The sequence below is a fragment of the Pseudorasbora parva genome, chromosome 1, assembly GCF_024679245.1.
Source record: "Pseudorasbora parva isolate DD20220531a chromosome 1, ASM2467924v1, whole genome shotgun sequence".
NCBI lineage: Eukaryota > Metazoa > Chordata > Actinopteri > Cypriniformes > Gobionidae > Pseudorasbora > Pseudorasbora parva.
The window spans coordinates 44,216,432-44,231,813 of NC_090172.1; the positions used below are offsets into that span (position 1 = coordinate 44,216,432).

At 35.8% G+C, this 15,382-nt stretch overlaps 1 protein-coding gene across 7 annotated transcripts in view; it reads left to right on the top strand.

Moving 5' to 3' along the window:
* Positions 1-15,382, top strand: part of vps13c (vacuolar protein sorting 13 homolog C) — a 64,343-nt gene that overhangs the window by 10,802 nt on the left and 38,159 nt on the right. For 4 of the 7 annotated variants that reach the window (XM_067442325.1, XM_067442335.1, XM_067442343.1 and 1 more), the window contains 20 exons: positions 105-167; positions 420-488; positions 675-784; positions 909-968; positions 1,092-1,151; positions 1,263-1,343; positions 8,069-8,126; positions 9,037-9,164; positions 9,818-9,924; positions 10,007-10,178; positions 10,350-10,412; positions 10,510-10,645; positions 10,971-11,065; positions 11,422-11,564; positions 11,720-11,912; positions 12,714-12,828; positions 12,939-13,075; positions 13,162-13,294; positions 13,371-13,488; positions 14,333-14,468. In XM_067442325.1, coding sequence (XP_067298426.1) covers positions 105-167; positions 420-488; positions 675-784; positions 909-968; positions 1,092-1,151; positions 1,263-1,343; positions 8,069-8,126; positions 9,037-9,164; positions 9,818-9,924; positions 10,007-10,178; positions 10,350-10,412; positions 10,510-10,645; positions 10,971-11,065; positions 11,422-11,564; positions 11,720-11,912; positions 12,714-12,828; positions 12,939-13,075; positions 13,162-13,294; positions 13,371-13,488; positions 14,333-14,468 — 2,177 coding nt within the window. The remainder of the gene's footprint in view (positions 1-104; positions 168-419; positions 489-674; positions 785-908; positions 969-1,091; positions 1,152-1,262; positions 1,344-8,068; positions 8,127-9,036; positions 9,165-9,817; positions 9,925-10,006; positions 10,179-10,349; positions 10,413-10,509; positions 10,646-10,970; positions 11,066-11,421; positions 11,565-11,719; positions 11,913-12,713; positions 12,829-12,938; positions 13,076-13,161; positions 13,295-13,370; positions 13,489-14,332; positions 14,469-15,382) is intronic. The other 3 variants (XM_067442351.1, XM_067442361.1, XM_067442373.1) reach the window with 1 other exon arrangement.

Below are 15,382 nucleotides of genomic sequence, written 5' to 3' on the forward strand. Positions count from 1 at the left end.
AACCAATCCATTTCTCCATCCATCCATCCGTCCCTCTGTACATTCAGATCTCTATCCCTAACAGCTGTATGTGTTTGCTTTGTGCTGCATCTGATGGACGGCAGGCTCTCAGGCTGGAGAGTTTGTGTTTAATCTGGAGAGTTATGTGTATAAGAATCCACCACGGGGTATGTACAGACCCATTCCTATAGCAGGCCAATCATACACCCATCTTCTGTTCAAAAATCGATTTAAAAAAAATCAGCAACAGTGTTTACCGAGGGTGTATGTGTAGATATATGTTTTCCTTCTTTCTGCTTGGTGTGCTTTTGTGCATTTTTACTCGTGTGTGTTTATTACAAGGGTGTGCGTTTATTGCTGGACTATGATTCTTTTCTACCTCACCAACTTTTCTCTCTCCCCCAATGCTGCACTCTAAGACAAAGGACATAAGCTTAAAAAGCATAAAAAACCCTTTAGGAGATCTAAAAAGTATGAACATAAAGCAGGTGGGTGGCCCGAAGCGACTGCGATCGACTCATCGTGGCAAATATGAGCGCATTTTTAATGGCTTTATTCTGTTTGTTGAATTAAATATGTTTACACAAGTGTTGGATTAAGGCATTAGAATAGCAAATAGGATGGAGTTAAGATAAACCCTTCATTTATGTTTACTGAATTGTTTTTAATTTCAGAGAAGACTCATGAGGAAAAGAAGGACACGTTCACTGAGAAACTGGCTACGCAAGTTATCAAAAACCTCCAGGTCAAAATCACCAGCATTCACATCAGATATGAGGATGATGTAAGTGTTGAATCTACATACATGTCTTCAGTAATGTGTATTTTTGAATGTACGCATTGCATATTAATGAAGATGTACTTTTTAATCGTGTAATTAAATGGTATAATTTATTGAACTTCTTCAGGTGTCAGACCCTCAAAAACCTCTTTCTATGGGCATGACTCTTTCAGAACTCAGTCTACAGGTGATCTCTCAAAATATTACCATAAATGCCAAAAAGTGAATCAGGCACGGTTACAATTAATTTGAAAAAGCAGTTCTTATTTGCACACTCAGGTCTTTAAGTATCAGTTTTTCTCTCTTATAGACAGCAGATGAGAATTGGAAGACTTGTATTCTGAATGAAGCAGCCAAGATCATCTACAAAGTAAGCCTCCAGTATGAATATACATGACTTGCATTCCATAATAATAAGATTTCACATATCAACTGTGATTGTGTGTCTAATGTGTGTGTCTGTGTGCATTCTCTACATAAGCTGGGTCGCCTGGAGTGTTTTTGTGCCTATTGGAACGTGAACAGCCCAATCTTCTACAGAGGTTCCTGGGAAGAGATAGTGGTAATGAGCCTTTCATATTTTCGAAAGACTGCTATTCTTTCATCAGGCATTGTAAATGGTGCATCATATTAAACCATTTAAAACTGTTTAATCTGATCTAACATATTAAATGCAAAATGCTGTCATCAGTTACCCTCATGTGACTTTCGTTCATCTTCAAAACACAAATGAAGATGTTTTTAAAAGTTTTCTGCCCCTGCATTGAAAGGTCATACAACCAAACATTTGACACTTAAAGTTGCACATTGTAGGATTTTTGCAGTAAAACAGAGTCCTGTTTTACCAAGTCCTGCATTTTTTAAATACCGCTCCCGGACCTGAAATAAAATCAGTTTAGCATATAACACTATATAGGCCTATATATTTATTGCCAGGTTATACAAATTAATTACAGCACCGCGCCACGTCTTTAAAATTCGAACACGTTGTTTTCAATGAGTGTAGCCTACGCACACCGGCGGTGGCATTCGGCGCCTTTTCCGCAGCGAATCCTGCCGTGCCACAGAGCGCCAATTTACTGATTTCACCGTGCTGTCCGGCGCTGAGTAAGTGAGCTTTATACTACAGTAACGTTAATAACCACATCCATGAAAGTGATTTCTGCCTGAGTCCTATCCTGATCCTTTTCCACCAGCTGTGAGGTGCAGACCACATGTTCCAAGATTCTGCACTCAAACTTGGCGTCATCAAACTACACCTTTGTTTTGAATAGGTGCCATCTAGCACAACGTTTCCCAACTGGGGTGCCGTCTAACGTGAGCAGGGGTGCCGTGTAAAAGGTGCTGGCTCGCACTTGCACCGCTGTTCATCTCACATCTGATGACACATCTTTAATATGGGTTGTGACTTCCAAATAATGCTTTATTTATGTTTCTGTCGATGGCCACGTGCTGGCTCAGTTATACACTACAACAACAGCGATAATAAAAGACAAATGTGGGCAAAACGGTCTCTCTTTGTAAATTGTGTTCAGTGCATGCGAGTGCTGCCGTATGACCAGTCATTTTCGTCGTCATCATCACATGGGTATATTCGCCAGAAGACGCGAATGAGAATGCGCACGCTGTAAGAACATCTGTCTCTGTGCACTCAATAGGGTGAACTCATCCGAAACCGTGCACACGTCTCACAGCGAGCAAATATTGAGTTCTCTTTTTAAGTCTTGCACTTGAACGGACAAACTTACACAAAAAGTCAACATGTCCATCTTGATAAGTATCCTAGCACACATAGTCTGAATATGCCTTAAGTGAACTTTATTGAGTCGAGAAAGACGATGCATATCCTTGCATGAGGTCTTAAAGGGGCAGTAGCATTTACTACTGTTTGTTTAATGTCAAACAAAAGTTAAGGAAATCACTCACTGCTTTTGATTGCTCAAAATAGGTTTTGTAAGTTTAATAAGGATTAATCTTTCATTTAAACAGTTTTTATTTAAACAGCACAGTACATTTGTGCTGCTGCCTAAATTTAAGTTATTTGTTCTTATTTTTATTTATTTTTTATTAGTCCTTTTTTCCCTGAACTTAGCAAATACCGAACCGTACTGAAACCGTGAACCTAAAACCGTGATACAAACCGAACCGTGAGTAATCTGTACAGTTACACCCCTAGCATAACATATGCGAGGGGGTGCCACAAAATGTTCAAAATGTTCTTTGAAATTTTCAAAGGCTGCCATGACTGAAAAAAGGTTGGGAAACACTATTAAAGCTGCACTATGTAACTTTTCCGTCCGCTAAAGCAAAGACATTGTAAAAGTAATTTATTTACATTTATTATTATTTTTTATCCAAAGCGACTTACAAATGAGAAATAGAGGAAGTGATTCGTCATATACGAATAAACGCAAATTGCTCAAAATACAAAGTTTCAGACATTGTTTGGAGTATCACAAACTAGAATAGGAAGGAATTAAAGAAAAGTGAAAGGATTTTTTATAAAATAAATATAGTGGTTTAAGCCAAGTCTTCTGAATATGAAAGTCATATGACACAGTAGCTTTATGCGATGAACCAATTTAATTAAAATTTTTATTCATGTATTCACATTGATTAATGCACATGCACTGAGCACATCAGATATGATAAATGGAAGCTTAACTGAACTGTTGATAGTATGGAAGTCCTGAACCGCAAGGTGATACATATTTTTTTTTTAAACACAATTTTCTTGTAATAAAGAGATCTTAGGCCGTTTTAACTACTTCTTTTCTCGTAATAACGAGATCTTATGTCGTTTTAACTACATCTTTTTTCGTAATAACGAAATATGTCGTAAAAACAACATAATTTTCTCGTTAAAACAACATATTTTCTCCTAATAAGGACATGTGTTGTATGATGTGTACAAAATATGCCTTTATTCACATTAGAGAATTTATAAAGCATATGTGCCTTTGTCACACTTCCAAAAAGTGAAAAGCAGAAGCTCAGCGTAATCTTCCGCTGCCTGTATCAGTGGCAGTGCACAAAGCACAACATTTTTGTATGTTATTGATGTAGCTTACAGTTCATAACAGATCGCCATCTTCTAAATGGACCACTGGTAATTTTGACGGACCCCGGTGTAACCATGAATATCGTAACTATCCATAGGCCTGTAAGACATATATTTAAGATGTATTAAAAACAGAAAGACTATAATTTCAGCTTCACTGGAAACAGGCCAGTGGGTTCGTTACGTACGCCGGCATTCTTGATTTGCTTCTTATTTTTATTAAGTATACCAGCAAATATTGACTAAACATTGATCAAAATAAAGAGAGAATTTCTAAAAACAAAACATGAAAAATTGTGGTCAAAATCGTGTCTAACCCCACTCCGTACTTCAGACATATTGTGCATCTTATAATATGGTAGCTATCTTATGCTGCTCACTTTTCATATTAAACATATGAAAAGTGTAATAAAACATATAAACATATAAGCTATATTAGCTTATAGGCTAATATTTAAACCATGAAATTAAATTTTCACTCAATATGTAATTATGTAAAAAAAGGCAAATTTTGAACTTTTGTAGTACAATGGACTTGGATGTTTGTTATTTCAACTTAAATTATGTTAAACTAACTTAAAAAAAATTAGTTACATCTTGTATATCTAATAAAAAAAGTTTAACATTTCTTAACGTATTTTGATGAGTTAAAACAATGTAAATACATATGTTGTCATAACTTATTGAACATATAATTTTTTACAGTGTATGTATTAACCCTCTCTGTCCGACGAAGGTGCAGGCAACAACTCACAATACTCCATTTTTATCCATGCAGATGAGTTCAAGACATAATTATAAAATATATTTATTTGTGTCTTTATTTATTTGTGTACACTAAAAATAAAAGCAAAGGCATTTGGATTCAGATTATTTTGCATGCACCCTACTCCAAATGCTGTCTTTATATAAAAAAAAAAGTTTATTAAATGCAAAATATTTTATTTTAAAAGGATTTCTAAATTCAGTTCATGTTTCCAACAAACAAAATTCCAAGTAGATAGGGATGTTGAAATTAATTGTTTCTACAATGCACTGTAATGCAGACATAGATGATTATACATCTATGCATTAATAGACCATAATTGATTATAGCCTACTGACGTTTCTCTGACGTCATTCGTCGCATATGCGGTTCTCGCACTAGCATGAAATGACGGAGGGAGGCAAAACACAAAAGCGAGTAATAAAAATTGCACCCACTATTTTAACATTTACAGCGTATGTATGCGAGCAAGCGTGTGCATGCAAGTGTGCGTGCATGTTCAAGCGTGTGTGTGTGTGTGTGTGAGCGAGCATTATTGAACTACCTGACAGTTTCATGCGCTTTTAGTATTTACCAGTGTTTGTTAGTTCTAAAGGCTCCTGTTGTCTGCTGTGTTCAGACTTGAGTTGTTTTAGATTTTTGCTACATTCAGAAAGTGTCGATCTTGGTGCAGATAAAATAAAAAGAGAGTTCATGTATCTGACTGCTTTTATTTCTTTGCCGAAAATGTAGCAATGTGCAATTTTATTGACAACTGAAGATGCAACGCATCGTGATATTGCATTGTAACAAATCGCTTGATATTAGTAATAGAATTTGAATTGTGAGGCCAGTGAAGATTCGATAATCTAGGTTTAATCTTGTGTGTCATGCAAGCATGTTTGCACTTTCCCAAAACCAATTTTATTTAGTCTCGCACATCAAGCAAATACAGTTATGCTCCCATTTCCCATATTTAATGTTCTTAATGTATGCGTGCTGATTAATGTGAGTAAAAGGCTAAATTAAATTTGTTCATCATATAGTGATTGTGTATCTTTAGAAGACTTGATTAAACCACTTCATTCATATGAATTGTGTTTACGACAACTTTTTGAATAGTTGCATGGACTTTCAGTGGGGGGGGGGGGACTTTTCCCCCCTTCTATATGTAAAGCTCTTTGAGTGTCTAGAAAAGAGCTATATAAATGTAACAAATTATTATTATTATTATGAACAAAAGTCTTATGGGTTTGGATCAACATGAGGGTGAGTAAATGATGACAGAATTTAAATTTTTATGTCCACTAAAATTTCTTTTTAGAAGAAGCACATGCAGGAAACATGAATTGCTGTGTTTTTTGAAATGCTTGAAATTCATATTGGTTAGCAGTTAATAAGCATAATATTAAGTCATTAAGGCATAAATATACATTTGAACTTTTATTTACTTATTTTATGATGATCATATCTGAAAGAAAAATTGATGATTGCAGTTTATCATGAATGTGATGTGTGTACTGAAGATAAAGGTCTTTGATCGGTTGACATTAACTAAGCAGCTCAAAGCTCTAACTAACGGTTAGTTTGTGAGTCAGTCTGAAGACTCGAGGCATCGTTTGACTCATCTCTTATCTCTTATCAAGGCTGGTGACATCTAAGTAAATGCTGTGATGTTTTTTATCTTTTAATCTCTCCCTCTTACACACACTTTAATCTCTTAATCTTTCTCAGTCTCTCGGAGAGGCAAAAGCAGTATTTGAACTTGTTTTTGCAATCAGCTCAACACAGACTGCCCCACACTGATAACTAACTAGACTGCACATGCGCTTTGTCTAACTGTCCAGGCCTGAATGTGCTGTCTAACTGCTATTAAAATCCCTACTATATGAACATCTAAACTTTGGTAATGTTAGATCTGTCGATCTGTATTTACAGTAACAGTATTTACAGTGTCCCTGGTCTATATTTTATATCTCAGAAGGGCCTGCTTGAGTTTTCAGCTCTAATTGCTTTATATTAACACTAAATAAATACATTTACTAATTAAATGGGCATGATAGCTTTGATATCTTGTAGAGTTTATTTAGTTAACTAAGCAAAATAGCGTATAGCAGTCATGACTGGTTTCTAATGGTGTGTTTGAGGGTGTGGTTTGTATAATCTGTGTGGGGGATGCTATGCTTCCTGATAAAGACAAGTGGATATACTTACTTTGTAAGAGGCCTTAAATACACACTAAAATAAAGTGCTGCTCAATAATAAGATTGTAGCTGTCAACCTTATTGTGCGAGGGCCGAGGATGGCTTTTCCACTTACTTAAAATGCACTGATCAGGCATAACATTACGACCGCCTTCCTAATATTGTGTTGGTCCCCCTTTTACTCCCAAAACAGCCCTGACCCATCAAGGCATGGACTCCACAATATCCCTGAAGGTGTGGCATGGTATCTGACCGTAAGATGTGAGTTGCGAGGTAGGGCGTCCAAGGATCGGACTTGTTTTATTCAGCACATCCCACAGATGCTCGATTGGATGTAGATCTGGGGAATTTGGATGCCAAGCCAACACCTCAAACTTATTGTTGTGCTCCTCAAACCATTCCTGAACCATGTTTGATTTCTGGCAGGGTGCATTATCCTGCTGAAAGAGGACACAGCAGGGGATCAGAGGTCAGCATTGTCACCCTGACTGGTCTACAGTTATGCAGCCCTTACGCAACAAACTGCGATGCACTGTGTATTCTGATACTTTTTAAAATCAGAACCAGCATGAACTACTAGCTCATCTGTTTGATTGGACCACGCAGACCAGCCTTTGCTTCCCACGTGCATCAATGAACCTTGGCCGCCCATGACCCTGTCGCTGGTTCACCGCTGTTTTTTCCTTGGATCACTTTTGATAGATACTGACCACTGCAGACTGGGAACACCCCACAAGAGCTGCAGTTTTGGAGATGCTCTGACCCAGTCATCTAGCCATCACAATTTGGCCCTTGTCAAACTTGCTGTCTTGCTCAAATCCTAACGCTTGCATATTTTTCCTGCTTTTAACACATAACATGATCAAATAATCAATGTTATACCCTTCACCTGACAGAGATCATAAAATTATGCCTGATTGGTGTATATATAAGTCTGTCTGACAATAAGCATTTTTGTCAGGTTCCTATGTATAAGTTTCTACCTAAGCACTGGTACTTCTTAATGGGCTGAGGCTGAGATTTAGTGGGTTTGAAGTGAAAGTATTTTATGAACTTCAACAACACATACGGAGAGCATTCACTCTGTATCGTTATCTTTGACCAAAGTGGCTTTTAGAGGCATTTGCATCTAAACTCTTCATATATATGAAAATAATTTAAACCTAAAAAAGCATTTTAATTAGTTATCTCAGACTTTTGAACTTTGCTGTATTAACATTTTTACATATTGAAAAATATATCTAAAATCACTTGATATTGTTTTTTTGTGTTTGCAGGACAAGCTGAAAGCAGGAATCAGCACAAAAAACGAGGAGCTGCGAGACTATCAATACAGTATGTATTATCAACTACACTTTACAAAAAGGTTTCATTAGTTCACTACTTTAGTTAAAATAAACTTAGAATGAACAGTACTACAGAATGTATTAATCTTAGTTCATGTTCATTTCAACATTTAATACATTATTAAAATCAAATTCATTGTATTTGTTAACATTAGTTAATGCGCTGTGAACTAAGTTGAACAAACAATAAACGACTATTTATTAACTAAAATTAAAAAAGATTTTTAAAAACACTGTATCAAATGTATTGCTAATTATTAGTTCATATTAGTTAATACATTAACTAATGTTAACAAATGAGTCCTTATTCTAAAGTGTTACCGTATTATCTTGTCCACAGAAAGTTCATGGCAAATTTATAATTATCTGGCCTTGTGCTCATTGGTATATCTTTGCCAGTATGTTTTGGTATTGTGCTCAACAGAAGAGTTTTAGAAAGAATATCAATATTAGACATGACAACATGGTGGATGTTGAAAACCTTATTAGTAAATAGTAGATTGTAAGTAGTAAAGAATGAATCCTGTTTCGCTGTTGCAAATCCTATTGTTTTCATGCTGATTATTCTGGGTGTGTGTGTTACCTGCCACAGTTTCTTTTTGATTTTCTATTTAAACAGGCTATGTGATCTCAAACTACACACATGACACACCTCCTTATAGCACACAAACTCAAGTTATCACAATGTGTACTATTTCTACTTCAGCTCAATACATACAAGTACTAAAGTTAAACCACAAATGTCAAGATTGGTAATACGGTTCCATTTAGCATGCATATGAATGTACTGAGCATTTACCAGTTAATGGTTTGATGGTTAAAGGATTTGTGACCAGCTTAGTGTTAGCATCATAACACGTGGCACACATCATGACAAACAAATTTTTTTCTTCATACAGTTTTCAAACCCATATTTGCCTCTGCAAGGATGTGCATTAACCCTAATGCTGAAGTTGAGCTAAAATCACCCAAAGCAAACCTGCACCTCGAGGTTCAGAACATTGCAATTGAGATGACCAAGCCTCAGGTATGGTACAATATGGCATGTGTCTTAAGCATACTCTCAAATTACCATTCAAAAATTTGGGGTCTTTTTAAAGAAATTAATACTTTTCATTAAGTAAGAATAGATGCAATTGAGCTAAAGTAACAGTAAAAACGTTTACATAGTTACAAAGTAAAAGGCTGTTCTTTTAAACTTCATTTCATTTCAAATAATACTGAAAAACATTTATTGCTGTTTCCACAAAATTATTAGAAAGCACAACAGTTTTTAACTTTAATAATAAGAAAAGCACTGAATCCATTAGTATATTAGAATGATTTATGAAGGATCATGTAACATTGAACACTGGAGTAATGATCCTGATAAATCAATGGAATAAATTAAAATTTTAAATCCTGTATATTAAAATAGAAAATTATTATTTTAAAGTGTAAGAATATTATATGTTTTTACTACCCTTTGACTAAATATATGCAGCCTTGGTGAACATAAGAGACTTCTTTCTAAAACATTTAAAAAATCTTACAGACCCTAAACTTTTGAATGTAAGTGTGCTTGTGGGAAATTTACAGGACCTCTCTAGATAAAGAAATCATTACAGACATAATATAAATACATTTAGTGGTGAATTGTCTTGGGTGAAAGCCAGCAATGTTGTTTTGGGGTGATTCTAGTACCTGTCTATGGTGGATCTGTTGGAGTCTATAGACTGCATGGTGAAGAACGGCCCATACCGAAAGTTTAGGCCTGATGCTCCAGTCCACAGAAATGCCAGGCAATGGTAAGTGCATTAGATCTTCTTATGATGATTGGCTGATTAATTGGAGCTTGGTGTTTCTTACATATTTCCTTTGATTGGTCAGGTGGAAATACAGCATCAACAGTATACTAGAAGTGCATATCAGGCGCTTTAACCAGATGTGGAACTGGACCAACATCAAGAAGCACAGGCATGCACTTAAGGCTTACAAAGCAGCATACAAAGTCAAACTCACACAGGGCAAAGTCCAACAAGACACAGAGAAACAGATCCAGGTATTAGCTACAGATGAATGCAAATACTAACAAATCAAAAATGTATTTTATTAATTCAACTTTTCATACAAGTTATGCTGATAAAATAGCTTATAATGATACAACTAATTTTATCATGTTGATTTATCATGCATGATAAATCTTAAATGACCTTATCGTGTTTCCCCCCAGGAGCTGGAGAAAGTTCTGGATGTGTTCAACATTGTATTGGCCAGACAGCAGATTCAGATGGAGGTACTGTATGACAACATGTACTAAAACAGAAAGCTACTGATATTTTGAGATTTTTATATTCAGTGTAGTATTGTAAGTTTACTTTCTCTCTCCACAGGTGATTCGGTCAGGGCAGAAGCTGGTCGCTAAAAAGGCCGCCACTCAGAAACCGGGTGGAGGTGGTTTCTTCAGCAGCTTTTTTGGCAAGAAAGAAGGAAAGAAAAAAGAGGAAGAGGAGGATAAAGAGTCTGAGAGTAAGTGTTTTATCTCTGATATAAACTATATTGCTATATACTGTACCAAAGGTATTGGGACACCCCTCCAAATCATTGAATTCATGTATTCCAATCACACCAACCCGACAGAACAGCTTTGAGATGAAATAGAGCTAAGACTGCAAGCCAGGTTTTCTTAGTGTTAGTGTCTAACTTAGTGTCTAACTTCAGTGCCTGATCTCACAAATGTTCTTCTAGAAGAATGGTCAAACATTCCCATAAACACACTCCTAAACCTTGTGGAAAGCCTTCATGTGGATGTAAAAATGTTTGACCGTGGTAATGTACATGTATTTGTTATCAGGTCTTGATTCCATCATGACACCTGAAGAGAAAACTAAACTCTACACAGCCATTGGCTACAGCGGGAGCTCACATAACCTTGCCCTACCAAAACATGTGAGTGGAAAATACAGTACAACACTGTGAGGGTGCAGTCACATTTCATGAAATCTAAACTTTTCTACAAAAATTTATGTGATCAGTATTTTTGATTGAGAGCGAAATACTTCCCTACACACATTTTGCAATTTGGTCATGTGGATTCAGCCCATTGACTAACAGACATTTTTTGATGGTGATTTTTGTGTGAGTGTGCTTTGCACATAGCTACAGCTACACTATCGCCGATGGACTTTCGCTAATGTGACCTCACCTTTTTAAAACATATTGCAAAAGATGTTTCAAATACCTTATTTTAAGCCTACCCTCTTTAGCTTGGATAAATAAAATATGTTTATGTACCATATGTGCAGTATGTAGCTGTGATTGTCAACTTCAAGCTGTTGAGCACCTCAGTAACATTCAGAGAGGAGCCTGGCGTTCCAGAGATCCTGAAAGTGCAAATGATTGACCTCAGTACATCCATCTCACAGAGACCAGGAGCACAGGCCATCAGGTATTTATCACCAACACATACAGGGAAACCCTTAGCATTGACCTATAGGGCCTTATTTAAAGTACACAGAGTCTTTAGGAGTTCAGTTAGCTTGGTCTTGATATGGTTCAGTATACATTGTGTGCAATTATATGAAATGTGTGTGTGTTATGTAGAGTGGAGGCTAAACTAGCGCACTGGTACGTGACTGGTCTGCAGCAGCAGGGGGAAGTGCCGTCTCTCATAGCGTCAGTCGGGGGCTCTGACTCCTCTCTTCTCAGCGTGCTCTTTGAGCTCAATCCAGAGGACAGCCCAGCTGACCAACTCCTCAGAGTCCATTCACAGCCAGTAGAGATCATCTATGATGCTGTAAGAGGCCAGTGCACGCACACTGTAGTTGTCCCTTGATTTCGGACAGAGCTATTGGATTTTTGGACCAAGTGGATTTTGGAAGCAAATTAGAACTGTTGCTATATTTTATTTTATTTAGTTACTCAAATGTCATATAAAAAAGTATTTGTCTAATTTGTAACAATGATACATTGTTACAAAGTTAAAAAATTATCTACATTTTCAATCATTTAGATCATTTTAATTACATCTAAATGTATATAATTAATAATTGTAATTAATTAAAATAAATGCATTTTATAAATAAATAAATACTTTTTCAAATTATCTAAATATATTTATTTTATTGTATTAAATAAAGTAAAAAAGAAATACACATTTAATACATACATACACACGCACACACATAAGGTATGTGAGTGTGTTTATATATGTATTAAATTAATGTATAAATATACTGTATATATGTGTGTTCATACTATTAAATGCCTTTTTTAAACTTTATTAAATATAAGTATACAATGAAAATATATAGATAATTCTGCATTATGTATTTGTTTATATAAATATGTATTTATTTTGTTATGCATTTTTAAATGTTTTGTAAAACAATATAATAAAATAAAACAACAAGCAGCATAATTACAATTTAAGTGATTGAAATTAAAATAATTTGACTAAATATAATTGTTTTTATTAATATTAATTGGTTTATTATTAATATAAATTCATTGAAATTATTTAGATAATTAGACTAAGTATAATTAAAAGAGGTAAATCTTGTATTTTTAGTGTACTATTTATTTACCTGTTTTATAGCTGACTGTCATCAGCATCACAGAGTTCTTTAAGACTGGGAAAGGAGTTGACCTAGAGGTCATCACCTCAGCAACACTCAGCAAACTTGAGGAGATCAAAGAGAAGACAGCCAGTGGTAACCCTCTCTTCATTCCCCATCATTCTCCTAGAGAAATGGTCACACTGGGAAAGGGTATGTCAAGTGCCATCTGTAATACTTTTTCCTTTGTCTTTATCTGAATCCAGGTTTGTCCCATATCATTGAAACCCGTAAGGTGCTGGACTTGAGAATTGATCTAAAACCCTCCTACTTGCTTCTGCCCAAGTCTGGATTCTATGATGGCAAATCAGACCTGATGATTGTTGATTTTGGTTACCTGCAGGTGAGGGAGGGAAGTAAAAACGTATTTAAGAGAGAACTCTTTCTGCTAATATGTCTGAATGTATATTTGTGTGCGTTTGTGTGTAGTTGAACAGCGTAGATCAGGGCAGCCATCAGCAGATATCTGCAAGTTTCTCATCAATAGAGGAAATCATGGATAGAGCATATGAGAGATATTCATTGGAGCTTCGTAGTGTCCAGATACTCTACAGCAAATCAGGTAAACACAGCAAAGAACTGAACTACCCGAAAAAGCTATTTTATTCACCTCATTTTAACGGCGGCTCTTTTTGAAGGAGAGAAATGGAAAAGTGCTCGTCTTGAAGGCTTCTCCCATCAGCACATTCTACAGCCAATGGATTTCACTCTTCAACTCGCTAAATGTATGGTGGACAAAGATTCCCGTATGCCCAGGTTAGCATTTGCTCTCTATCGCATTTCTCTCTTAAAGGGATAGCCCCCCCTATTTACTCACCCTCAAGCCATCCTAGGTATACATGGCATTCTACTTTCAGACGAATACAGTCATTATAATGGCAGTAAATGGCAGCCCAAAATTTGAATCCCAAAAAAGTGCATACATCCATTATAAAATGAGTCCATATGCCTCCAGGAAGTTAATAAAGGCCTTCTGAAGTGAATCGATGGGTTTGTGTAGGAAACACTTTATTGAGTAAAATATCTAGCTTTCGCCGGACCGCCTTCAGTATTTAACTTACAACTCACTCACTCCATTCAGCAAACTCAAACCGCCTCCATCTTCCCAAGATTAAGCTCAGCACTATGGACCACTATGGACCAAAAAAGGACCAAAAACATTTCTTTTAGGAGAACTTATGACTTTTAAATATTAAATCTATTAGTATTTTACAGTTTTTAAATTATCTTAACTGTAGCACTTTGAGATTTGTTCCAAATGTAAAGTGCAATACAAAGAAAATGTAATGCCTCTCGCTGTTGAACATGGAAGGCGGTTTGGAGGAAACTAGATATTTTACTTTATAAAGTTTTAAATATGCTACCAGAGGCGTGTGAATTACTTTTATAATGCATAATTTTTTTTTTGGGCTTCACATTTATGGCTGCCATTCACTGCCATTATTAAGCTTGGAAGAGCCAGGACATTTTAAATGCAACTCAGATTTTATTTGTCTGAAAGAAGAATGTCATATACACGTAGGATATACATCATGGGGTCATTTTTAGGTGAACTCTCCCTTTAATCCTCACACAAGCACTAACGTCTGTTCCTTTCTAGGTTCAAAGTATCAGGGGAGCTGCCATTACTTCATGTGAAGATCTCTGACCAGAAGATCCAGGGTGTTCTGGAACTGGTGGACAGTATTCCTCTCCCTCAGACTACGTCGACCCCTCCTAGCAGCCCAACAGCAAAGGTCAGAAAACACTTCAAATGAAAAAAAGACAGTACAGACTCTGTATTGGCTGATGTGTTGCTTCATCTCACACCTGAGTAAGTCATGCCTCACAAATGGTAGTTTCTTGGTAGGATGCCACAGGTATTTGATACTATTGTCTATTGCTTTTGTTTTTCTGAAATCCATGAATATTTCAAGCCTCTACACTAAAATGAATTGCTGTGTGCTTATTGCTTTTAGAGTCATGTGCTATGTCTGAATGCAAAACAAAGAGTTGCTTGCTTTTATATTTAGTTTCTGAATTTGCTCTGTGAGCGTGACAGTGCAGCTTCAGTCTCCACAGATTACTCAACTCAGGAAATGCATTATCCACAATCAGCTTCACTGTCTTTCTACCCAATGAACCATGTGCTGTATCTTATTAGTGGACTTGCTGCCTCAACAAGCAAGAAAAAGCCCTTACTAATTTACTTTGCAAAATAAATGTTGAAGGATGTTTTAGATATCATCTAGATAAAAAAAATAGATTAAATATAAGTTTGGGGTCATTAAGATTTTTAATTAATACCTTTATTCAGCAAGGATACATTAAATTGATAAAAACTGTACAAATATTTTTGATGTTACAAAAGATTTCATTAAATTGATAAAAACTGTACAAATATGTTTGATGTTACAAAAGATTTCTATTTCCAATAAATACTGTTCTTTTGAACTTTCTATTCATCCCACACACAAAAAAAAAAAACACACAAAGCAAAACAAACATAGCATAAGTAATAATGAGCACATTTAATCTAGGCCAATTATAGAGTACAAATAAAAGATATATTACATCTTTATGTACTCAAACCCATTATGTACTCACTTACGAACTGGGGAAACCTTTCCACAGAATAGTTGACAATTCGGTCCCTAGATTATTGATATAG